Here is a 26,906-nt window from a genome sequence, read left to right on the forward strand (position 1 = left end):
CCTCTATAAATTCACCTGCTTTGGTCCTTTTTTAGGCGTTTCTTGCCCTGTCTCTAGACTTTCATTGATTCTTCAAGGGTGTTCCTAAAGCTCACCATTTCTTCACATTTCTGTCTATTCCAGCAAAAAGAATGTTTGAATGAAAAGTGCCATCTTCAAGTTCATTGCCTTATTCAGCTTGAAGCTGACTGTGTACTTTCCATGGATTTAGTGAATGAACTCCACTTCCAAATCCCAGATTTACTTTCCTATTCTCAACTCTAGTACAATTGATTCCCTGTCTACCAGTCCACTTTGATCTCTCCCTTGCTTCCACATTTATAACTTTTATTGGCATCCTTCTTTCAGCCCTGTTCTGAGTCACAGCCAGTGAGCATAGATCTACACTTCAGATTAATGCCATCCACAAAGGTATAGGGTAGGAAAATTGCAAATATATGTAAAGTCATTTGTCTGTTTTTCATCCATCACAGATTCTATAAAGCTGATTTGATTTATCCACTCTGAATTGTAACTGGACTCTTTAAATCCCATCTTCCTTTTGTGAGCTGAGACCTCACAGGTCAATGGCTCCAGCACTTGTGACTGGCTGAATTTCCCCCTGCTGATGGATTATATCTGGTCTGTGTCAGCAGCACAGCTTCCAGCTCAGACATTCAGTTCTGCCAGGATGTGTGATAGATAGAAAACATGTTTTTTTCAGATGAATTACATGATAATTTAAGAAGCAGAAAATGTATTTGTAGGTCTGGAAGAAAATATCTGACCTCCCTTTCCTACAGTCATTGAGCATAAGTCAGGAATTTGTGCCTGGGTTTTCCTTTGTACTTTCTCTTCAGTTGCAAAGACCACCTTATTTTCCTTAACCAATTTCCTTTGCCCTCAATTGGTTCCATCATTTCTCCACAAGACAAATCCGGCTGTGAATTAGTGATAATAACCCAGGACTGGATGCTTACATATTCTGTCTCTGATCCAGGGCAAGGTGGAAGCTGAGTTTCACTTGGTCACAGCAGAAGAAGCTGAGAAGAATCCAGTAGGCAAAGCTCGAAAGGAGCCTGAGCCCTTGGAAAAACCCAAGTGAGTAGGAGCTCATTAAACTCATTAAGCTCATTAAACATGCTGGGGCAGGGGCATTCAGCAGGAGATGGGGAAGGGCAACCACCTGATCTCCTTGCAGGACACCTTCTTGCTGGATTTTCTTCTCTTTCCTGCTGCAACATTCAGCAAGAAATTGTGCAGTTTGTGTATGGCACTGCTGCTGGCAGCACCCTCAGGTTTGCTGGAATGTCTTCCTCTGGAAGCCCAAATAAATTGCATTGCTGAGCATTTGTTTGGGCTCAGCTGGAATTCACACATGAGCTCAGTCCATAGCTGACCTGGCACATGATAACATCTTAAATCATCACAGCTTACACATAGATTCAACACCTCAGTTTGGTTACCTATAAAGATCCGTTGGATTATATTTATTATAGTAATAATATAATCATTTAGGTTGGAAATGATCTTTGAAATTATTGAGTCCAACCATTAATGCAGCTCTTCCAAGTCCATTGCTAACTCATGTTTCTAAGCATGACATCTATACATCTTTAAAATACCTCCAGGAATGGTGACTCCACCACTGCCCTGGAAAGCCTATTCCAATGCCTGACAGCCCTTTTGGTCAGTAAATTTTTCACCAATACACAATCTAAACCCTCCTTGAAGCAACTTGAGGTTATTTCCTCTCATCTTGTCATTTGTTACTTGCAAGAAGAGACCAATTCCCAACTGGCCACAGCCTCTTTTCAGGTGGTGTAAAGAGCAATAAGGCCTCCTCTGAAGCCTTCTTTTCTCCAGGATGAACAACTCTACTTCCCTCTGCTGCTTCTCACAAGACTCATGCTCAGACCTTTCACCTGCATCATTGCCCTTCTTTAGGCACACAAAGGATGTGACTTCTATCTCTAATTTTATTGTTCTTCACACTCAAAGAATGAAGATGCTTATTTTTAATGAGGACATTGTAAGTGTTTTAACAAAGGCAAATTTGAGAAGGAGCAATTTATCGTTCAGTATTTGTCACATCTAAAAAGTATCAGCTGAGTTTTTTGCATTCAGGAAAAAATTACTTTTTAATCTATTTTGGCTCAAGTGCTACCAAAACACTTGAGCAGTTTTTTATGAGCTGGATAAAATAAAGAGTGTGAGAGACTGATGTTATATTTCCTGCTACAAAAGCTTCTAAAATTCAATAGCTAATCATAATGGTAATGATTACACATTCTGTTTGATTTTGTTGGCTTGAGATACATCTCAGGACAAACATGAGAAAGGAGGAAGCAGCATAAAGGAATTATCAGATCAGAGGTATCAGAGCATTGTTTAAAACCAGCCTTGTAAAGACTTGAATTAATCATTTCAACCAGCCCCTTTACCCAAAGCGAGGATGAGCTTTGTCTGACAGGTGTCTGCTTGAAAGATTCCCAGTAATGGAAACTGAAGTGCCTCTTTCAGAGGAGACAGGACTGGGATAGCTCTGAAATGCATGTGGTGGAAAGCAATCAGCCTAGGGAGTTTTAAGAGGGAGTGTCAAGTGGAATAGAAGGATTACATGTGCAGAGGGCTGTCAACAGGATGCATAAGGCACTGTATTATTTTCCTCTCATTTTTTGAGACCCAGCCCATGCACCCCTGGCTGCCTTGGGCTCCCTTTGTTTTCAGCCCAAGGGCATTTTATCTGCAAATGTGCTGCTGGGCCAAAAAGTTGTCACCAGCCTGGTGGCCTCTTCTCTGCTGCACAGCCTGGAGGTGTTTTGACACAGAAGCCACAAAACCAAAGCCTTCCTCCAGATCTTGCACTGAGCAATCAGTGGTTTTTGTGGTGTGAATACACAACCAATGTACAGCTCAACATAATTCTATTCTCAACTGAGATGTATGCCTCAATTAAATCAAAAGTAGGGGGGGATAGTGTTATTGACACTTCCCATCTCAGAAGCAAAACATTCAGGCTCCTTTTGTAGCTGCTCATGGTACAGGTGGAGGAGTGTCCCATTTCCTTAGCACACATATCCTGAGACATGAGCTGGGAAAAGAGATGACTTGGCCTCCTGAAGGTCCTTCCTCTCCCCATGCAGGCAGCCCTGAAGGAGCAGACTGAGCACCCAGGCTTTAAAGTTAGGCAGAATAAATCCTCAGGTTACTAAAGCAATATCAGCATGTGAATAGTAAAATTTATTTTAGCTATACACTCACTCACTGGAAAGAAAATTAACTGTTGAAGACATAGCATGCCTCAGTTTCATTAAGGATATTAAAGTTTACCAGCTCAGTGCCCACAGATCATGCAATACGTGATTCATACATGCAGCTGGGAGATAAAAAATAATTGATTCTACCCTTCAAATGAGTTCTCTTCAGGAAGGACTGGATCTCAAGGAACTCTTTTCTCAGGACCTCCAGATCTCTATGCCAGTACTGCAGATTCACTCAATTTTTTTTTGCTTATGATGTAGGAACACCCAGAGAAGCAGAGACATTTTCAGATTTTTTTTGTGAAATTATTCTTTTTAATTAAGAAACAAAATAATTTCAAAACAAAAAAAAATTCTAGGAGCTATAGACAGTAGCTGACTCAATAATGTGCCAGAGCAAAGGTGGACAAAGATGAAATGTCTGTGAACTAGGGGGAGGAGCATGCAAACAAAGAATAAGGTTCAATGAGTGTAATTTCCTGCTGACCAAAGCACTGTGAGGTCATTCATCTCTTCAGTTCTGCTGATCAAGCCACGATGCCTTTCCGGATGCAGTCTATGATAATAAATGCACTGCTATAACTGGTAATGAATTCTATTTCCCTCGTTCAAAAGGAAACAAATTAAATAAGCAAGAGTCTGGCTTTCTTTTTTCTTCCAGCCTTTAAAGGTTATGAAAAGTACTCAAGCAGTTGGTACATGCAGACTGAGGGTCTTGTTACTGAATTAGTTTTAATCTTCAGGGTGTCCAGTTATTTAATAATTCCTTTTAACCTGGAGCGCTAATTTGATTGTTTATTTCTGAATAACTTCCACCTCAATAAAAAGCTCAGTCTTTCATAAAAAGACATTCAGTTGGCCTTTTACATTCACAGACTTTCTGTGACATTGGCATTCACTTCCACCGGCTTAATGCTGAGTTCACTAGATAAGACTTAAATTTCTAGAACACCTTTCTGGAGTGAGACATGGCCACAGCTGCTTGTGACACTCAGTTAATTTCATTCTCCTCATTGGTGCACCATCTGCACAATTCCAGTGACATTGGATAAGAAAGACAACCTGCCCAGGTTTTGCAGGTGTTAATGTTGCCCAGCCCCACTGCATTCATCGGGCCATCCCATTGAGAGCTGGCAGATGCTGCCTTGGGTAGGGCTGCTGGAGCAGCAGCCCAGTGCCCTCCCAGTACAGGTGCCATGCCAGAGGAGACACCAGGCCAACATTTTTCCTAAAGAGAACACTGTTTTCCTCTCTGTGTGTAGTCAAATTTGTTGTGTAGTGGGAAGAAACTTCTGGGTGTGGAGGAGAATCCAATATGGGGCAACATCTGGAAAAACTTGGATTGTGGGATGCAGATATTCTCCACTGGAAGAAGGTGGCTCTTCTTAATGTACACAGGCAAACTATCCTGGTTTCATTTCATCATTTCCTGTATTCATGAGCCCTGTGTTAAATTTTCTTCTGAAAATACACCATTTTGGGCCACATGCCCAACCTGAGCTGGCTCTGATTATTATGGCACCTTGACTATCACTGTGCAATCAGACTTTTTGTAGTGGCTCATTTTGTAGTGGCTTTTGTGATGGTAAATTCCTTGAAATTACTAGAAAGCTTTTGTACTCAAGTTTATGATGCCTGCATTTCTTCTTTAGGGTTTATCATGATCTTGTTTTCAATTTTGAACCCTATATCATGACATAAGTTGAAGCATTTATGATGTGTGAGCAGGAAATTCTTTACAAGTTGTGTGTGGAACTTGGGTCGGGGAATGGGTGGAAGAAAAGTGACCCAACAGCTTGTGAACATGGGTGGACATTCCCTCTAATCCCTGTAGTGGGTTCCAAGGAGCTAAAGGTTCTTTTTAGACTCAAATATATATTTTGCAGTGTGATAACTTTGGAAAGAGATGGATTTACCTTAACAAAATATTTTCTTTTTCTTTCTCCCCCTTTAGCCGACCAGACACATCCTTCTCTTGGTTTGTAAACCCTTTCAAGTGTTTGTATCACCTGATCTGGAGGAATTACAAGAAGTACATCATCATTGGCATAATTCTGCTTATTCTCGTTATCTTCCTGGTTCTCTTTATCTACACATTGCCAGGTGCAATTAGTGAAAGGATAGTCACAGGAACAGGGTAGATCATGGCTCTCATTTTAGTCAATCAAATAAGGAAATTTCTGCTAAAAATAAGTAAGGCAAAAAGAAATTAATTAACCTTAAACACATCTCATTCCTTATAAAAAGAAAAGTAACTATTCACACCAGAAACTGGAGTTCTCAGAATATTGGAATGTCTTCTTTGAATACTCATTCAGATCCATCCTTCAGGTACATTATCATTCATGTACATTAATGGTGTATATTAATGATGTACATCCTCACTGCTGCATCTTTATTGACATTATTTTTGAAAGTGTTGTCATGCACCTAAAATTGAATTTAAGAGTAAATTCTTCAATGCTATGCAGAAATTAATTTCTCAGTCAAGTGTTTTTTGTTACAGATGTATGATTAAATGTGAAGGTCAAAATCTTTACACAAAGATAAATGTATAATACAGTCTTTGCATAGTTTTGTAATTAATTCTTTTGACTGTTTTTAATAAGCTTATAATGGCATGATTATTTTTAGATAAAAGGTATTATTAAAAGAACTCTAAGGTTAAATTGTCTCATTTGATGTTGTGTAGAATTTATCCTGCACCTCTCAGTAAAAATGCTGTGCTCTACAAAAACATCTCACACACTCATAAATGAGCTAAGTGCCAATGACAGGGATGTAGTAGCAGAGATTGAAAGAGCTTTTTCCAGCTGCAAATGGAATGTGCTGGTGATCTCTGGGGAAGAGGGATCAAGAAGATGAAGACTTGTCCACGGGCATTGTGGTAACAAATGATCCTTGCAGAGAACAGGGAACAGGGGAAATCCTGCTGCTTGAAAAGCAAAGGCAAAGAGCAGTGGAAAAGAGATGGACTGCAGAACAGAACAAACCATGGAGTATTAAAGAAAACAAGGAATAAAACCTTGCACTGTTGTCAATGTGAAAATCCTCATCCTACTTAAGAGTACGTAAAATGTTGCCACTTGTGTCATGCACAAGGCAGGGCTGATAACTCAATGATTCCACTTGGCCTTCAGATGAGTGGTTATGAATTTGGAATAGCCATCCAAATCTCCTCCAGTGTCACCCACAGTTAGATCTGTTGTAAAAACAGCCTTTGTGAAAAAGCTTTCCACCATGCACCCCTCACACAAAGTGTGAGCACCCTTTGCACATTTCAAAGAATCAAAAGGCAACACAAAGAGATCCTATAAATCCTGCTAATTCTGCCAAGCTCAGGGTGCAGGAATAGAAAATCAGACAGCTTGATAATTCTCAGAAGCCACTTATAAGGAAGCTTGTTTGGTACTGCTTGTACCTGGCCTGCCAAGGCTGTGCAATCAGCCTCTGTTCTCTGGCCTAAACCACAGGTAATTGCATTAGTCTGGAAAATGGATATCAGTGAAACTTCCCCAGACAAGACATCTCACCTTTGAAAAGCATTTTAGAGGCTTATTTTGGATGGGACAACTTGCTCTAGAAGTGCCTCTTCCCCATCCCATTGATGACAGAGGCAGAAGGCTGAGGGCAGGCTGAAAGCATCCCCTCCCTGCTCCATCCAGCAGATCCTGACTCTGCTTTCCTTCTAAATTTCATTCTCTAAATATATAATAAATATAACTAAATTATCCAGATATGTGAGTGAGTATAGACTTGTGGCAAAGGACCGCAGTGGGTGAGTTTTTCTGTTCTATTTTCCTTTAGAAACTATTATTATGACCTAGAAATTAAAACACAATTACATGGTGAAATCTGCCCCAGCTGAATGTAGCAAGACAATGATGTGAAAAGGTGCTGATCACCCTTGAGTCCCTCTTCATCTCATATCCCTCTGCACCAGGCCATTGTCTGGTGCAATCTCTGCTCACACACCATGTGTGACATATTCCTCTGAAACCACATTTTCCAGTTTTGTGCTATTTTGCAACTGAACCTGTATGAACCAGAAAACAGAATGTTGTTTTTCCTAATATATTTCATCATACCATGAATTTTGGAAATGCAACTTAAAAGCTCCAGTGAGAGTAAATAAAACTATTCTGGTGCAAAATATGAGAGATAATTATTAATGACTGGATATGTTGTGGCAGTCAAAAAGGCAATGAATCTGAATTTTTTTCCTTTGTATCAGGTCAGAGGTCCTGGTGCTGCATGGCAGCTGTTTTGTTCATCTGTCCTTACTCTGCTTGTTTGTTCTTGCTGCTCTGTCCTGATTTTTGCAGACTGTTCTGTGCCTTGCTCCCAGTCTGCAAACTGCACTGGACCCAGCAGAGCAGGTCTCATAGTGACTAATGACTATGTTAAAATGACTTTTATATTTGGAAGAAAGAAAGCCCTTGACAAGGTGATATAAGAATTTGCTTTCTTCATATTTTAGTCACAGAAAGGTTTTTGGTTGCCAGGCAGAGCTCCTCATTGCTCTGTGTGCCAGCTGCCAGCTCCAAAGGGATTTTTATCATCTTGGCTGAATATCCTGCTTGCCATCAGCTCCAAAGTGCAGAGCACTGTCTACTTCCAGACTAATTTATACTTTTTTATCAGCTATTTGTGGCTAGGGAAGAGCTCAACCCAAGATCTGTTTCCAGCCTCGCAGACATTTGGAATATGACAGTCACCTCTTCTTTCCATTTTCTAATTAATCTGTCTCAATAGCAAACAAATAAATTTTCATGTATTTTCTATGGAGAAAGGATCATTTATAAAACCCTTCCAGACAGCCTCTCTTTCAAGCACTTCTGTAAGCAGCTATGAAGACTAATCAGAGCTGCACTGATGAGCAGAAATCTGTGTCTGCTTCCTGGATGCCTCTGCCGTGGCTCCAGGACTCCACATCAGGAACAGAGGCCTCCTTCATTAGGAACAAGCCAGAAAGGTTTATGGATGCTCCTTCCCTCTCTTTGACTGGAGAGTGGCCCTGGCTGAACTCTGTGTGATGGCACTGACAGTTCATTACCTGGCTAATTCCAGCACCCTGGCATTCCAGAGTGACCTGCCCAGCACAGCTCAGCTCAAGAGGGCTGTGCTTGACCCACTGCTCCCAGCAGTGCCTCCTCCTTTTGCTGCAGGGGTGCCTGGAGCTCTTTCCCAAACACCTGGCTCCTGCCAGGGAGCTCCTGGAAAGCTGCAAGGGCACTGCAGGCAGCTGCTGCCTCAAACTGGAGTGAAGGGGAGGCTGACAGAGGGCAGGGAAATCTCCTCCCATTTACATGCCATGTGCAGCCTGCATTTCCCCTCACCATTCAGCTACTGAAAACACAGCAGACCTGTAGGTGATATCAACAGGTAATGTAAGATTTCTTACCCAAGTGTCTTTTAAGACAGGCACATACAGAAATTGGGTATCCACTAGTGGGCAAAATCATTGGAGATTGGGAAATATGGTAAGATATGTACAAAATTATAGAACAAATACAGACCAGAAACCTGTCAGACGTTTACACTTGTGGGTGGGATGGTCAAACAGGATAGTTGTACTACCATCACCCTCTTCCAGCGTATTCCTTTTCCTTTAGTTCTTTGTCATTCTCTGAAGTTCTCATCCATTGAGGGTCTGTGTTTCTTCAATCCCTGAACCAACGCAGTCAGCTACCCTGGGACCTCTCAGAGGAATCCTTCACCCACTTTTCTACCTCCAGCCTAAGTGGCTACAGCTGGTCCTGCAGCCTCCTTTGGAAGCTCCTCCTCTCCACTCTTCATCCTGGATCAGGGCACCTCGCCCCCATGAGCAGTGCTTACAGCTGCAGGCTCCTGCTGGGCCAAGGGACATATTCCAGGCACAAGAAAATCTAGATAGGTTTTATGTGCCCAAAGCATGTTGGCACACACTGTTTAGTTTTGCACTGCTGCTTAATGTCAGATTTTAGAAAAATATTAGGAAAAGAGCCAAATGCAAAGGCTCATACAACATATGAGCCAAGAAAGGATTTATTTGTTTGTTTACTTATTTGTTAGTGATGTTTCTTTTCCCTGACAGATAAGCAATAGTTAATCCTCTCCAGAAACCAGAACACAGCTCTAATATCCTGACAAAGCACTGGCCTGTCAATATGGCTGTACAGCAAATAAACATTGGCTGCATTTACTGCTTGTGATGAACTTTTAATTAGCCATAGCAATAAAACTTCACCAAAGCACTTAACAAAACACGTTTCAAAAGCCTCTTGACACTGTCAATATGCTCTTGGCTCTTGGTGTGTGAACGGTTTCACCCAAGAAAGCAGCTTTGCCTTTGACCGACGGCTCTCCATCAGATGGATGCAGATGGGTGCACACAACTTCTGCAAATGTGCTACACCACAGCAGCTTCAAGGGCTGTTTCAGTGTGTGGAACACAACTGTGCTGAATAAAGCACAGAAAAATCAATATATTAAGAAAAGAGTGATAATAAGAGCAACACTTTAGGAGGATTTGTTCTGCTCAGTTAGTGCATTTCTTCCCCTTTGTTATCTTTATTTGGAAATGGTTTGCATGCCCCAAGCTCTGCTTTGACTGAATGCTGATGGTATTCAGCTCACACAGATATTCCATCAGCATCTATGACCATAAAGTGGATTTGCACATGGCTCTGGAAACTGGATTTTGATGTACCATGGCCAGGACTTCCTGTTCTTGGCACAAGGAGCTGCAGCAGCTATTTGTGAGGAGCACTCATGGACTGGGTATTTAAAATGTGACTATGGGGGATGGGTTTCAAAGCCAGGCATTCTGATTCTCCCTCCCAGGGCCATGATAGGGAGTTGAATAACCAGGGCTGTCCATGTGATTCTGGCTCAACATCTACCACTGGTGATAGAGGTGCCCTTGAAGGACATGCCCACCACAGACCTCTGCAGTGTAGAGCCAACATGTGCTGTAAAAATAGTGTTGGAGTTTTGGACAGGAAAGACTTTTCAGACTGGAAACTGAAGCTGGGATGCTTTGTCAGAGTATTTGTTTCTTTTTTTATGATTGTCATAGGGAGAGGAAAGATGGAAAGGCTTAATGCTTTCTATTGTCTCCACAGGTTCTGGTCAGGGCCTTTTCAGTTTGTAAAGCCAAAGATTGTGAAGGCAGATAAAAAGGGAAAGTTTGGGAAGAACTATATTTTTAGCTCAAATCCTATTACTGTCCTCTAAAATTCAAGTGACTGTAGACCCCTGACAGACCCTCAGGTCTAGAGCCAAGGCATCTTTTTCTCCAAAAACCTCACTTTCCCACACAATATCTCTAGTTTGGGAGCTGAAATTTTATAGATCACCTTTAGTGGTTCCATTCCCATTTAGTGGTTTGAGAAGTCAGCTGGATTTATGGAAAGGGAAGCAGAGACTGATGAAAACTTGGTTTTACTGTCCCTGTCTGGACTGTGAGCCATCAGAGTCATCTGCCCACCCAGCAGCAGCTGAGTTCTTCCATCAATCTTTGGGGGCTTGTATCATAAACACTCCAGAGTGTGAGATCTTGTCTAGCTGAACGCCCCCTTGCCAAAGCCTTTCATTACTATGTTGGGCAAATTATTTCCTAGCAGATGTTAGGTTTTCCAAGGTGGTCTTTCCTTTGGAAGAAAGTTGCACCTATAGATCTCCTGCCCCTGTGGTCACTGAGGTGCTGATTTAATTCCCTGTGGCATCTCAGTCTGTGTCAGACCCCAGGTAGTCCATTGCTTATGCCACACACAAAACCTTTTTTAGGCACAGAATAAAAGAGGTCTGATAAGTGCCTGAAAGGTTGTTCTGCTTGGTTATTATTCAGATATGCTAATTTATTCATGGGAAGAAAATGATCCTGCTGCACACAAAACTAAACCCTCATGCCTGCAATCACTTACATTTCATTAGCTTCACAAAAAAGTTTGCCTTTGAATTTACTCCCATTCATTTTGCTACCCTGCAAGGAGGTTCCTCATGAGTCCCCATGAGCATCCTGAGGACTCCCAGACAGGTTTGGGGACTGACACCTTGTGAGAGAAATGTCAGTTCTGTGCTTGAGTCTGGTCTTGTAATGGCTGCAACCTTTAACAAGCCCTGCTGGTCACACCCTGCTTTGTTAATCAAACCCATCCAGTAGGGCTGAAGGACAAGTGATACAAATCCTACCTGTTCATTACCTTTGGGTGACTCCTTGCCTCCAGACCTCTCCTCTGCATCCTTCAAGGGCACAAAGTTTTTTCCTGCAGTCCCTGATCACAAGACAAGGTTTCCAAATCAGCTCTCACTCATACTAAAATTAAACACTCACCATTGCCAAGTGGCCTTCTAAAACTCCTGTTTCTTCTCTCCTGTGCCACCTGTTCCCACTGCTGCAAGAGCAGATAAGTCATTCCCTCTTTGGAAGAAAGCAACCTCTTGGGTTCCTCTTTCATTTTAAACACTGATGGAACAAGCTCTTCTTCCACAAGCAATGGAAAGCAGACACACACTTGCTTTATCATTGCTTCCTGTGAGGCCAAGCACCCACAGCAGGTTAATTACTGAGCCTGTATTATCAACTTTCTTCAGGTATTGGCTGTAAATTAAAATATAAAATCAGGTGGTTCACATCTCTGCTGTCCTTGGGACTGGGACACCTGCCTGCTTGGGGAAAAGTGAAATTTAGTTTCAGAAAATGCATTTTATGAGCCGGTTTGGCAGCCCGGGCCTGGAACCCAGCTCCTGTGCATTCCAACCCACAGCAGAAGCACAAAGGAGGAACAGCTCCAAACTTCCCAGCTGATCCTGCTACCTCCAGGTTTGAGAGCGGCTTGATCCCCGCAGGAGCAGACTGATCAACTGGAGCAGGCTGTCCTGTGGGATGTGTGGTTGAGGACAAGCTCTGATGATGCCAGGGCTCCTCAGCACTGATCAGCAATAGCTCAATCCTACATGACCTGGTCTCATCACAGCTTTATGAGTCTGTAGGCAGTTCAGTATATTTTACAAGTTTTTCAAAGGCTATGGTTGATTCAAAACCACTGCCAGTTTCTCTTGTAACTGAATTAAATAAATTATGATCCCTGTATCAGAAAAGCAGGCAGTATGGGATGTTTTTTTCAGTGCTTTTGAGAGAGCAGAGCAAATTTGTCATCAAAAAATGATCTTTTAACCTGGGGCAGCTGGCAAGTACTTCATATGGGACAGCTCTTTGATTGCACTGCTTGTAATTACATTAACTCAGAGCTTTTACCAGGCTCTTGATATATGAATGTGCATGACTATGATCTTTTTTTTTAATCCACCAAAATACCTGTCATCACAGGGCAATAAGGTCCTTTATTCAAGAATGCTTATGAATTGGTTTTACTTTACATACTTCACTAAAAAGGAAGCAAACCAAGTGGGGCATGTGTGCATGTGCAAGGCATCTGCTGAGCTGTGTGCAGCTGCAATGCGTCCTGCTCACACCTTGCAAAGCCCTGATAATGAGACCCAGCATCAGAAAAGAGCCCCTGAAACACTGGGATGCCATGTGATTCATGCTCAATTAACTAATTACCAGACAATATGGCTTGTGTGGTCAATCATCCCTGGCACAGCTTAAACATTAAACTGAAATGACTCTGTGCCAAAGCATCACACAGAAAAGCAGTGCTGCTCCTGCTGAGCACAGTGGGAGCTGTGTTCCTGGTGTGTGTGTGGCTTGAGCCTGCTGGATTTCAGTCAGCAGACTGAGAGTGAGTGACTTTGCTGCTGAAGGCTTTGGAAAAAATCCTCTGTTGGTTCTCATCAAATATATGTGCTTCTCACAGTTTTATATTGGAGGAAACAGAATGCACAGGAAAGAGAGAGCCACTGTGATCAAATGCTCTGCTATAAAAAAGCTGTAAGTAGCTCCAGTATTCCACATTTCCAGACTTTTGTACTGCAGGACTCAACATGAGGGCTGGGGGGGGAAAAGCCCTCAAAAACCTCTCTGTAAAAAAAAACCAAAACAATCTTCTCTAAACTCCTGCAGTGTGGCTGCAGCCCTGGAGGTTCATTTCTCCCATCAGGCTCTCATGGGGCAGGTCTGAAGCAGTGGTGGCATGGAGGGGCATCACCCTGGGGCCACGAGGGCAGGGCTCCCACGAGAGGCCCTTTGGCACAGCTGAGGTGGGGCAGCACTGCAGTCACAGCCTGTGCTCACCCCACCCCTCCTGCAGCTCCTGCTGCAAGGGCCTCACCAGCCCATCCCCACCAGGACACCTGCAGATGCTTATCCAAGCCTGGATGTGAGCTCTGGCTGCAAAGAACACCTTATGGGACACACTGAGATGGGGCAGGAGATGCCACAAAGCATTTTAGCAGTCAATGGCTGCAGAATTGAATCCTCCCAGTCAAGAGCATTTCAGTGTTGGAAGAAGGAACAACCAGTACCCAGCAGAACAATTCAGAGTGCCAGTGGAGAGAGGGCTCCTGAGTTCAGGCTGTGCAGCAGCACCGACCCAGAATGAGCTGTTTCAATACCCCTACCTATCCAACCTCTGTGGTTAGGAGATAGGGATGTAGGTGCAGATCCAAGTTTAGTCCCAGACTCAGTCAACCATTCATATTTAGAGGGTTATATGGCACAATTCTTTATGTCCCTTAGGTAAGATTTCAGGGTTTAGCATGCAAGCCTCTGTCAGCCTCAAGGTGTAACATCTACATCAAGGATGCATCCCTACACAAGGGAGATCATGTCACACAGCCTGCTGCCCTGCAGGAGAATCCAATGGACCCTGGGCTGCCTGCTATTTATGGACTAGGGTGATTGACTTAGTCAGATTTACTCACCTGCTCTATTTTAGGTTGGCACATGCTCAACTAGTCCTTGGCTGTTGAACAAGATTTATGGCCCTCAATTATTTTGTTTTTCCCTCTAAGCCAGATGTGGCCTTCATGACCACCACCAGTGGCTATTGCATAAGCAGGAAAAGGGGGAGAGGAAAGCACACTGTCACAGGCAGGGAGGTGGTAAAACCCTTCAAAGAGTTTGAGGCACTCAGAAAGTGTGCTCTCACAGTTATTTAAATCAAAGAAAAAGTTTGGTTTCTGGTAGTGACCAAGTTAATGAAAAACCTTCCAGCTGCTTCCTCTGTACCCCACAACACAATAAATAAAGAGGTATTGACTTCCCAGCAGGCTCTCTGTGTGTGGGCAGGTGTGGGAAGGAGCACTTTGGACAACTCCAGCCTCTGCAGTAGTGATGTAGCTCTCAGCCCCTGCAGAGAGACAAAGCTCAGCAGGGCCGTGGGTTTCCCATGGTGTCAGTACAATAAATTCATCCCACAAAGTGTGAGTCAGGAAATCAAAAGGAAAGCCTCAGCCTAAGAAGACTCTAGAGCTGAGTGGCTGCCCAGGAGGAAAAGAGAGCTCCTGATACATTTGCACATTATCCCTCCAAGACTGTATTTTGGAGCCTGTCTTTTATTAGAGCAGATGGTCCAAAATAACAACAATCTGAGCCACCAGTGCTGCCCTCCTGGCACAGGGAAGAACCAGCAAGCAGAATTCAGGTGCAGCTGAAAAGGGGGCCCATCATACATAAAAACAGCAAGAGAGAGTTCAGCCACAGCCCCCACAGCAGGGACAGGAGGTGTTTGGTCAGGGCTAAGACCTCAGAGCTCAAACACCTTTAGGGTTCAACAATGAATAGCAGCACTCAGGAAGAGGAGTGGCAGTGCCTGAGCTCCTTTCTGCTCTGAGCCTCAGGGCATCTCAGCAAGTTCCAGGGAAGAAGGTTTCTGCAGAGATAGGATCTGAGGATGTGTTCATTTAACTGAGTTTGGGTTCATTTATCCTGCCTTTCTCTTCTGTAATCTTTTCTCTGAACTAAACCTGCCATGTTCCCATCCCTGCCTCACCTTGTGAGAATTCTTGGGAAAGTGAGAAGCCTGTGCACCAGGGGAGCTGGAGAAGTGCACAGCAGCACCACTGGGACCTGCCAGCCAGGATGAGAGAGGCTGTGCCCCTTGCAGAGCTCCAGAGGCAGCTCCTGGGCAGCTCTCCCCAGGGCCAGCTCCCAGACAGAAGTCCCTCTCCAGCAAATGGGGACAGCTTCCAGCTCCAGCACCCTTCTCTCATTGTCTGCCCTTGGCACATGCCTCCCTTGTCCAAGGGAATGAAAGGTTTCATGCAAGGCACTCCTCAAAGCACTCGTGTTTTTCCTCCTACAGAATGTATTTTCTGTGTTTTGATGTGTGAGGTCACTGCCCAGGCCCAGCACAGCTGCCCCAGCAGGTATTTCTCTCTCTCTCTCTCTCTCCTTACATGGGCTGCAATGCCTCATCCCAGCCATGCTTGGGCATGACCTATCTGAGATAACACAAAGAAAGTAGGAATTGTCTCACCTCTCTATTTCACCAAGGAAAAATACCATTATCCTGCTATCATCACAGAACTTTTCCATCAGTCTCTTTTGGACAATATCAGATATCTGTTCATTTCTCTTCAAATGGTGATATCATTGTCACATTTTCACTATTCTGATGCAGAAATTTCCTGCATGCCTATTGGGGGTTGAGGGCATTGCTGTTCTTCAATAACAGGAATTTCATTGCAGAGACTTCAGAGGTTGAGTAGGCTCTTCCAATCTGCTAATTACTATTATTACAGCTAACTAGCTGAATAATTAAACTGTGTTGCAAATAGGTGTTTGATTGAAAAAAAGCCCCTTTCATCATGAATCCAGCCCAGAAGCTGGATGCTGGTTCCATGAATAGCAGCAGGGAGCAGGTCCTGTGCAGAAAGGCTGGCAGGATGTGAATGACCCTCTTCCCTCAGACAGGGGAAGGTGCAGCAGCTTTCTACAGCACTCAGGCAATAGGAGCAGCTGCTTTAGTGATACTGGCAGACTGACATCAAATCGATGGCAAAGGTTTGTGCTTCATCTCAGTTTCCACATTCAAGAAGAGTGTTTGAAGCAAGCACAGATAAGGGCCTGAGATAGGCTCTATGCCAATTATTGGAGATGTAGCTACACTTGCATCACTTTTTCACTTGGTTTACAAGGGAAAAAAGCCACATGTGAGTCATTAAAGACCTTGTGAGCCTTTCACATTCTGTTTAAAGTACCAACAGAAGGACCTTCTTCAGCACCTGCTGAGACATCACTTATTTGTACATATTAGGGGCTGGGCTCGAGCCCCTGAATGCAATGTCTTTTGTTTGATAACCACAAAATACAAATTCTGTTGAGTATGTACTGAGGTTTGGAGTTTTTTTTAAAGTAGCTCCTCCAGTTTGGATTGGATGACTGGGAAGAGCAAAGACTGCCATTTTTCCAACCCAAATCCTTCCAGTCCAACTTAGCGATGGAGCCAAGAGAAGTGGTAGAACACAAAATTTTGTGGCAACTTGGGCTGAAAGTTTCATTAAAGCTCAGGCCCAGGGAGATTTCCGAGGCTGGAAAATTTTATCTTGAACAGTTGCAATTGAACAAAGTTACAAGTGCTTATAAAGCAAATTTTAAATTTTGGTATTAGAAAGATCCTGTCTTCAGATTAGGTGAGTAGGTAGTAGAGCATCTATTGTTCTCACAGAAAGTGTTTTCTGCTTTCCAATATGTGATTTCTTTCACTTTTCCCTGATTGGTTCTTATCCTACCCAGCCTGGGAGGGAAGTGGGTATTACTCCTTTCTCCCTCATAGAAACCTGACATATTTCAAGACCCTTTTATTGTTTCTGAGTCATTGATTCTGAATGTATCCAAATGCATCAGCTGAGACCTCATTCCTGCTGACATGGCAGCAGCAGGGTGACCTCAGGGGCCGTGTAGTCTAACTGCAAAAGTCACCTTAATAATTACTCTGGAGTGACCTGCTGAGCTGAATTGCTTGGGGAAAGGTGGGGGAGTCAGGCAGATCCAGTCCCTTTCTCTGCTGTGCCTGTTTCTTAGCCATGCTCTGCAGCCAGCCATGGAGAAGGAACAAAATGGTCAAAAAATCAGTTTATTTTCTCCATTGTTAATCCCAGTGGATCTATAAGGCTGTTCTTGAAGCTTTGCAGTTGAAAGGCACTTTGGGAGTGCACAATACACTGAAGAGTGGAACATGTCTTATTGTGTCAGGACACTAAAACATCTTTTTTACTCCAACACATCACTATATGCAGAGTGACATTATGGACTATTACATGCAGAATCTGAGCAGAGAAGATAGGAGGGAAAAAAAGTTAACTCAGAGAGAGCTTCAAAGACCAAGAAAGGGGCAGACATGACTTATTTGCATGTCTAAATTCTATGTCTTATCCTGACCTCAGGTCAGATAGCAATTATGAAGTGAACTTTGTAGATCAGACAGAAAATGTACCAAATTACAGCATCCCCCAAAGACTGTCTCAGTGTAAACTCAACCTCCCACTTCTGTTGGTGGTGGATTACTTGTGACAGGCTGGGCAGAAGATTGATTATTGTTATAAATTATTTCATGATCCCTCCTCTGGTGCAATAAAAGGCAGTGATTCAGCTATCCAGAGATGAATGAAAAAATGAGAGGTGAATGAAAAAAATTAAGGACTTAATTAAGTGCAATTCTGGAATAGGAGTTCGTTGGTGAAAGATTTTTGAATCCATTTAAAATTTCACTCGGTTCTTTTTATTTCTATTTAAGTCAGTGAAATGATAGCAGCATTCCACTGGGAGAAGTTGCACCTTGACTAACCGTAGCCAGTGAAGCTTTTTTAACTGTTTCTGTTTTAATGTATTATTTGGTTTAATAAGATTAATATTTTCCCACATTTTCTACTGAGTGCTACAGGTTTTTTATCTGTGTCAATGCAGCATGAAAATATTCCAAGGCTGGAACAGAGAAAATATGTAAGAGAAACTGGTTGCTACAAGTGGAAGAAATTAATTACATTAATTAATATACTGGTTGAGAAATTGATGTTATGTTTTCTAGAGGGAAATTATAAGTGGAAATTAAATGGATAGAGCTACATATTAATTCATATTTAAAGGGTTAGACACAAAGGATTCTTATGAAAAAAGTGTGATACTGCATTAAGAAAGCCCTGGGAGTGACCCACCATGGAAGAGTTGATAGATGATCGAGTGAAGTCCATGAAGGGAGCTGGTGGCTGTTACCGGGCTTGCAAGGGTTCCTCAGGGGTGAAGAGATAGATGAGAATCTTGACTTCATGATCAGAAGGCTGGATTTATTAATTTATGATATGTGTTACATTATGACTATGCTAATAGGAATAGAAAGAAAAGTTCAGAAGCTTGCTATGCTAAGAATAGAAAAGGATTGAATAAACAAAGGAGCTTTCTCTGATGATGTCCCAGAGAGAGCTCGGCCTTTGATTGGCCCTTAATTGTAAACATGCAACATGGGCCAATCACAGGTGCACCTGTTGCATTCCACAGCAGCAGACAACCATTGTTGACATTCTTTCTCTGGGGCCTCAGCTTCCCAGAAGAGGGAAAAACCCTAAAGAAAGGATTTTTCACAAAAGATGTCTGTGACAGGTGGCACTCACTATCCCAGAACTGGGGCTCCAGCACTGGCCCCATCTCTCCAGCCCTAGTCCTGAGCTCAACCCTCAATTCTCAGTGTGACTCATGAATCAGATTCCACAAACGGCACAGGTGTAAAGAAGAGTAGTGCCCTTTTCTCAGGCACTACTTGGAGCAATGCTCAACTCTGGAGCTAACCTTTTCCCTCCTTCATCTTCCTCCTTGCTCCTCCTACAGCCCATTTCCTGGAGTGTCAATGCTATATCTTTGTGCCCTTGTGCTGCAGGAAAAGAGAGGCTGTGTCCTTCCCTGCAGGTGGCAGGAGGGCCCCCCTGTGGGACAGGCACTGAGGCTCAGCTCAGCCCCACCGTGTGCTTCAGGCTGAGTCACACAACACCCACTGCCCATAAAGCAGCAGGAATGACCAAATGAATCCCTCATGTGTCACCATGGACAAAAGGGCTCAGAATTCTCCAGCAATGAAGATTTAGGAGGGACAGAATGCCAATAAAATCCTCCTTCACAGCACCAAGGTCTTTATATGTAATTTCTTTCAGTGAGCAATATCTGGCATTCTTTGAGACGCTGAAATTTGGGAAATTTACTTTTTACTCTGAGTTTGCAGCATTGCAGTCTTCAGCCAGAAAATTCAGCTATTAAAAATGTCAACCTGTTTTTTTTTCTTTCCCTTTTCTTCTTTTCCCTTACTTTTGAGGTTAGGAGGAAAGAAATCAGCAGAAGTTCAAAAGTTTAGGTGAAAGGCAATGAAATGTTCAAGAAGGAGCAGAGAAAAAAGGTGGATTATCCTAGGAAAAAGAGAAAGTATTATGTTTGGAAAATGTGGATTGTGGAAGCATTAAGAATTCAAATTCATGAAACTCAGGGACTGCAGAGTATGGCAATAGATGCAACTTCTTGCAGTGTATTTTCTCACAGTAGTGAACAGATAATGCAAAGATGTATAAGGGTGGGACACAAGAGCAAACCAGGAAACTGTAGAGCTGCAAAAAGGAAAATCTGTTCTCTGCTGTAGCAGTAAGAACAGAATGAGAGGAAAAGATGACTGATCTCAATGATAATTGTGGGCAATTGAACAATTTGAAAGAAAGATGGTAGGTTTGTAGTTTTGAGGTTTTAACTTTCCCCTCTTTGTTTCTTTTCAGAACATCAGGTAGGGTTCTTCTATTCCTGCTGCATTTCAAACTTCTCAGCAGTTTATACAGTTCCTTGATTTGGGTCCTTTTATCTTGGAAGAGTCCTCTGGAAGCCTGGGCACCTATTCCTGTGCTGCCTGACTAACATGCCCACACTGGTTTTTCTAGGCAATGTCTCCTCTGTACAGGGACACAGGAGGTGAATATAACAGCACAGGACATCTCTGTTTTCCTTCATATTCTCATCATATCAATTTTTAAATTATTACAGGCCTATATATATAAAATGAGACACCAGTTAAATTGGATACTCCATTATAATTCACTGGGAAAATTAGGCACAGTTCAGCTGCTACTGAAATCAGCACATGCCTCCCCAAAGTCTCCTCTGTAGGATTCAGCTCAGTACCCACAATTTTAAGGCAGGTCCATCTTTCCAGAAATCTGTTTCTGAAAATAGCCAATACAGTTATCTCAGTTATTTCCAGGCTCATGCTCAGTCTTTGCTTCCACATTTGGCCAGCAGGTAAGGTTTAGAGAAGGCCCACTCTGGATAACAAATGAATCCATTCCATCAATCAGCTAGCTGACCTTTAGATAACAAGCAAAGCCTGAGCTCTAAAACTGCTTGTTCTGCTTGTGTTTTTATGAAGAGCAAGCATGATCCTGTAAAACAGCTGAGCCAGTTCATGAGCACTGTGAGAAGAGAGAGCAGCTCTATCAGATCTGAGCTGCTCCTGCTAAAGAGAGGCTTATGTGCCTTGGAAGATAATGTGGGTCCACTGGAACACTCAGCACATGGACTTTCAGACTTGACTGAAGAGAAGACATAAAAATCCTTTTCCTCTGGGCTTTGCACTTCCTCTCAGTTTTGTTTTTGTTGTTGTTGTTGTTGTTGTGTTCTTGCTTGTATATTTGTTTGCTTTCCCATTAAGATATGAATTTAAGTATGAGCTCATCTAAAGAAGATGTCATGGTTTGAGCCTGGCACAGAGCCAGTGCCCCCATGAAAATGCCTCACCCTGGTGTCTGCTGTGAGATGTGACCAGGAATAAGCAAAACAGGCTCTAACTTAAACATAAAGACCACTTTATTACCTAAAACTACAGGAAAAATAGGGAAAGACTATAAGGAAGAAAAAGAAAAGAATTGAAAACCTTACAAAAAAACCATTTTCCTCCTCCCCCACCACCTGACTTTCCCAATCCAATACATTCTCTCAAAAACAACTGCCCAGCCCGGCACGACACTTTAGTATACTCAAACATCAGTTCATGAAGAGGAAAGGAGTCCTTCTTGTTCCATAGGCTTCTGGAAACACACTGAAAACCTCGGATGCTTCCTTGTCACTTCGGCACCGCCCGGGGGAAAAAAAAAGTCCTTTTGCCGCTTGTGACATGTTCCTTCCATGCCCAGTGCTCTCACCACCGAGACATGGATCAGAGCTGCTTTTAGGGTTGTCTTTCAAGGATGCCTTGTCTCACTCCAAAAAGGCACAGTCTCTGCTTTTGGGACAACTGTCCCCCCCATATTTTTCCAACCCCCTGGGGCCGGGGGGTCCTCACAAATGAACCCTCCTGGTTTTGAGGCACTGCCTCCCCCTAAATGCAGTCTGTGTCACAGGAACAACTGAGTCCATGGCTACAAGAAAAAGTCCAGCCAAAAGGCCACTCCAAATCATCTCTCCCCATCCAATCATCTCCACAATCTCCGGGCCAAGTCATCTCATCTCTCATCTCCCTTCTTATTCAGCTTCGAGGAGGATTAGCATTTTTGTAAGGCCCCAATCATGCAAGAAAGGGTTAAAAGTTTTCAGTCTCTGTCTGTCCTGGGACGAGATAATACTCCCACACGTGCTGCTGCTGCGGCCGGCCGGCTCTCTCTCCCCCCTTCTCCTCCTGGCTGGCTGCTCTCCTGGGGGGAGGGGGAGGGGGGGCTGGCTGCCCGAGGGCTGACTCTCTGGGACCTTCCACCCTTCCATCCTCGAAGCCCCCCCGAAGCCCCCTCTGTCCAGGCCCCAGGCCTACCACATGGCTGGCCCCTCCCCCGCCCAGCAGCAGCGGGCCGGGCGGGGAGAGAGATCTGAACTCCTCGCCCGACGATGTCCAAAAGAGAAAGTGCCAGGGCAGTGCCCTGCTTTTAACCCCTGTGTATTCTCGGAGGTGTGTCCAAACCCCACTGGCTACACCAGGTGTCAGTATGAAACCCAAAACCTTCATTGGTTTGACCACAGCTTCCCAGAATTCCCACTTCTTCCTGGTCAAACCATGACAGAAGATAACATTGGAATAGCCAGCAATTGTACTTACACAATTAACTGATTTCAAGCCCAGCATGGCTCAGAGAGAACTGACACTATCCTGCACAGAGAATCACAAGATTGATATAAAAACCAAACCTAATCCTTCTTTACACTTCAGTTTAGTGTTATAGGTGTTTTGGGTTTTGTTTTTACCTGGCCTGCAAAGCTGGCATCTTTGTAAGACTTGACAAGAGGAAAACTGAATTGATGACCAAGAAGCCATCTGTCCTTAATCTTTGTGTTGTGGCATATATGCAAATAAGTGTCTTGATTTCCAAATACAGTATTTGCTTCCCAGTATGATATCATCTTTCTTGCTTGATTATGTCAGAGCTTTTAATCTCAACAATTAATTTAGCCAAATGGATATGATTCTTTAAACATACCTCTCCCTCCCCCTCCATTAAAATTAAATCTGAGATTTGGGGTTTCTTTAATCAGGAAGAATAAGATAATAATTTATCTCCCTGTTTCCCCTAGTTAAATCAAAATGCCCCTCTAAGGCATAGATAAATGGTTTCTGTGGTACTATGTCTATCACAAGGGACTCAAATGGGGTTTGAGAGTTTCCGCTTCAAAAAGATGTATATCCCAGTGGCTGGCCAGGCAGAGACAGAATGGCTGTAATTTCTCCCAGCCAAAGACAGCTGGCTCTGATGAGACAAGGAGTCTCATCATCTTATGAGACTCTTTTTATACTGTTTACCCTGGAGATATGGCTTGGGTTTTCTCTACTGGAAGATTAACGAGTGAGGATTAATTTGCTTTCTGTTTATCATGCCAGACTGTAAAACTGAAAATAAAGTGAAAAGAAATATTACATTTTCTTACTACCTAGAGATCTTGGTTCTGCAAAATTCCAGTTCTACAAATGCTGTTTTCCAAAACATTCTGGTGAAGCAGCTAACATTGAGTAAATTTGATAATCTGTGATAATTCAGAACAGGGCATTTTTTACCGGGATTGGCAATAGCCCACACTTGGAAAAACTTTCTCTTGAGAGATGTACACTGGAATGTGGTGGGTAGGACGGATTGATCTGTCAGAAGTTGCAACACTCTACAAAGTTGTTTCCTGATCGCTTGTTCTGTTTTCTCTTTATCCACCTTAATCAAGGCTAACTGGTTCTAAAGCTCTCTAACTCTGAGTGGTATCAAGACCAAAAAATACTCCTTTCATCTCGTTTTCTCACTGTTTTACACAAGTTATGGTTGGCAAATGTCCTTTGCAGTCAACTGCCCTGGGGAACTTTTCAATCACAAAGTTTGCCAAAGACATTAGATAAGACCTAAAAGTTACACCCCAGACCAAACAACATCAGTCTCATCTGAGTCTGAACATGGCATTTATCACAAGGCAGCAGATAGTCTTGATGGTGTATCAAAAGTAATGCTAGAAAATGTGACATTTATCACAATGAAGAAAATGCAGCTCACTGCACATCAGTTTCTAAAGCATTGACATCTGCTGCCAAGCTTGTCATCACTGCATTACCTTTGTGATCAATAAGGAGGAATGGGAGCCGTTCATCTCATCTACCACAGGCACAATGAATCCTGCCTGCCACCTGGGAAGGGAAGCTGAGGTCTCTAGTTCAAATGGAGACATCTAAAGGGTGATATCGTGCTTTTGAGGCTCTTAGTGTGGCCTCACCCTCGGCACTCTGTGAAGCTCTTGGCCCCAACAATTAAGAAGGAAGTCAAAGTCCTTCAGTGTGCTCAGAGAAGGACAACAAAGCTGGAAACAAGGCTGGAAGGCACATCCTGTGACATGTCCTGTGAGGAGTGGCAGTGGAATCTGGATTTGTCTGGTTTGGAGAAGAGGCAGCTGAGCACCAACATCATTGCTAGAGCTTCCTGAGGAGGGCAAGGGAAGAGGGCTGAAATCCTCACCCTGAGATCCAGTGATAGCATGTAGGGATAGCTCAAGGGGCACCAGGAGAGGTTTAGACTGGATACTGGGAAGCATTTCTGTACCAAGAGAGTGGCCAAACATAGGAACAGGCCTCCTGGAGGGTGTGGTAAATATCTCAAGCCTGTCAGTGTTTAAGAGGTATTTGGACAATGCCCTTAATAAAGTGTTTAACTTGGTCAACTCAGGAATTTGTTAGGCAGTTGTACTAGATGATTCTTCTAGGTCCCTTCCAACCAAAATACTCTGTTCCATCCTGTTCTGTTCTACGATATTCAGTTCCTCTCCTAGCCAGTGTCTGAAGACTGGCACAGACACTGCCCTGCAGTCCTTGTTCTGCCCTTCTGCCTCAGAGACCCCTGCCAAAGAAAAATGAGATGCCAACTTACAGACTTCACTGAAGTGTCTTGAGAAGCACAAAAATCTCATATCAAAGGAGTTACCATTATTCATTTCACTTACAGGTGTCACAATGACATTTTTCTTCCCTTAGGACTGAACTTACAGTAAGCAGACCAAGAAAGAAAGTAAGGGAAAAGGAGCAGAGGTCAAAGATCTTTCACCAGTGAAATCCCTTTGCAGGATGGTGTGGGAGGAAGGTGCCAGCCAAGCCTTGTCCTGAACAGAGCTCACCCTGACATGCAGCTGCTGCTCACAGAGGAAATATTAGAAGGCCAGGACAGCGGTAAAGTGAGGTGATGGCTGAACAGCCCCCATGGGACTGGCTTGCTTGGCAATGCTCTGCCTCTGGTAGGACACAGAAGATACTGAAGAAGTTCTTCAGTATCTTCTGTTCTAGTGCCCACAATATAAAACCCCCTGTGGGAGACTGGAATGTTATGGTAATCAGCTTAAACATTGCTAAAGGAGCTGCAACCACCAAAGCCCACTCCTCACTCAGATACACCTCCTGATAGGAACTGGACTGTGAGTCAAACCCCCCCAGGTCTAAGGAGAAGAATTTATCCACAAGGAAAGCCAAACCCAGCAGTTGTCCTGACCATCAGCCCTGGCTGGGTTCTGGGTGGGAAGGGCTGTAGCTCACAGACTCATTTGCTGGTGCCAGCTTTGCAGACAAGGAAAGTTTTTTGGTGTGTGGTGTAACCTCTGGTCAGGGGGTTTGAACACCCATCCTGCCTTATAGAAAGTGTCTCTGTTGTAAAACCCTCCACCTTGGGAAGGCCACACTCACACAGGACATTTATGTGAGAGGCAGCTGAGGAGGTGTCATAAACCATCAAAGACACCCAAAGCACCCTCAGACTCATTCCAGAGGGCTGCATGGGATGCCAAATAATGCATCAGATCCAGAGTCTGTTGCAAGAGACAGTTCCAAACTTCGCCCTAACAAGGTGAGGTACCTGGGTATTCCATCCAGTCTGAACATAGATTAATCCACTGAACTCTGTGTTTAGCAGGACACCCAGCACCCAGTAGACCAGAAGAGGATCAACAGGACAGTGTCAGGATCCAGGGAGTGGTGATATTTTCTACTTAATCTGTCTCTCCACCACTCTCTTTCTCTTTTCCCCACTCCCTTTTTCTATTTCTTCCTCTTTCTCTCTCTCTCTCACATTTACTGTTAAATACAATCCATACCATTGTCTTGGGCATATGGTCTCGTTTGCACCTTGATCAGGGCAGAGGCATCTCTCTAACAATATTAATAACTGGATCTTTACACCTCCTCCCTTCTGCATCCTGAGTAGGGAAACACGTGCACACATATTGCTTTCTCTAGCAGATGCAGTGAGTAAAATCCCTTTGTATCCTGTCTTGCACTTTTGAGGCTTCATAATAATATTTTCTATCAGTTGGAGAAAACCTCTTCAAAATCCCTTAATCAAATCTGTCTCTTTATAAGGTGCATTGCTTTACACCAGAGATGTATCTAACACTTCCTGCCTTTGCCACAGAAAAGTCAGTAACAAGAGCAAAGACACTTCTTTACCATGAGAGGAAACACAGGAAAAGTGTTCATCCCCCCTGAATGTGAACACAAAGTCATTACTGCCATTACAGTGTGACACTTTTAAGATTGATCATCTCCTTTTAATTGCACAAACACAGAAGGTAGCAGCATAGATTATGACTAGAAGTCATTTGCCAGATAGACACTGCAATAGCAAATTAACTTGAACTTTCTTTCAAATTGGAAAGGTACTCACAATATATATGGTCCTGTTTAGACCACCTGCCCATGGGCTGTCTGGGGAAAAGCTATTTGAGCAAGATTGGAAAATGATGCAGAACAGCATGCTGGCAAAATAACCTCTCTTAAGCCAGCATCCTGCCAAGTGAATTTAGAAAAGAAATTTAGATCTGAATAAAGGGATAGACTTCATTTATCTGTGGCTGAAAATATCATGACTAACATTTTTCCTTTGAAAAATATTTGTTTTGCAGAATTCAGACTTCTCTCAATTTCTTATCACACAGCCACAGGTGAAAATGCCTGTACTGCTATAAGATTTCAGATTTCCTGGTTGGTTTGGGTTTTTTCAGTTTGAAATACAAGGTCAGAAATGCTAGAGTTTCCCATTGGTGGAAACCACCATTTCTGGGAATTAATTAGAAATGTCTTATCCAGACTCTGATTTCAGGCCTACTGCATGCCTTTCATACCCCCCTTGAACAGTTATAAAATTGCAAAATGAACATATTTTCTGGAAAAATGAATAACAGAAATGGCAAGAAGCTTCAGGAGAAAGACAAAGGGAGCAGGGTAGATCTACAGAAGAAACCAAGTGGAAATTAGTCACCTACACACCAGAGAATATCAGGGTGTGCAGCTGAAAACCAAAGGATTTGGGGGAATTTATCTG

General features: G+C 43.2%; 2 protein-coding genes across 2 annotated transcripts in view; one reads left to right on the forward strand and one right to left on the reverse strand.

The window, feature by feature from the left end:
- Positions 1-5,383, forward strand: part of LOC135442943 (fer-1-like protein 6) — a 28,540-nt gene extending 23,157 nt beyond the window's left edge. Inside the window, exons 21-22 of the mRNA XM_064703215.1 lie at positions 980-1,080; positions 5,197-5,383. Coding sequence (XP_064559285.1) covers positions 980-1,080; positions 5,197-5,383 — 288 coding nt within the window. The remainder of the gene's footprint in view (positions 1-979; positions 1,081-5,196) is intronic.
- The window catches only part of ANXA13 (annexin A13), a 262,163-nt gene that overhangs the window by 154,004 nt on the left and 81,253 nt on the right, over positions 1-26,906 (reverse strand). The gene's annotated exons all lie outside the window — the stretch shown is intronic.

Source organism: Zonotrichia leucophrys, chromosome 2 (genome assembly GCF_028769735.1).
Source record: "Zonotrichia leucophrys gambelii isolate GWCS_2022_RI chromosome 2, RI_Zleu_2.0, whole genome shotgun sequence".
Classification (NCBI taxonomy): Eukaryota; Metazoa; Chordata; class Aves; order Passeriformes; family Passerellidae; genus Zonotrichia; species Zonotrichia leucophrys.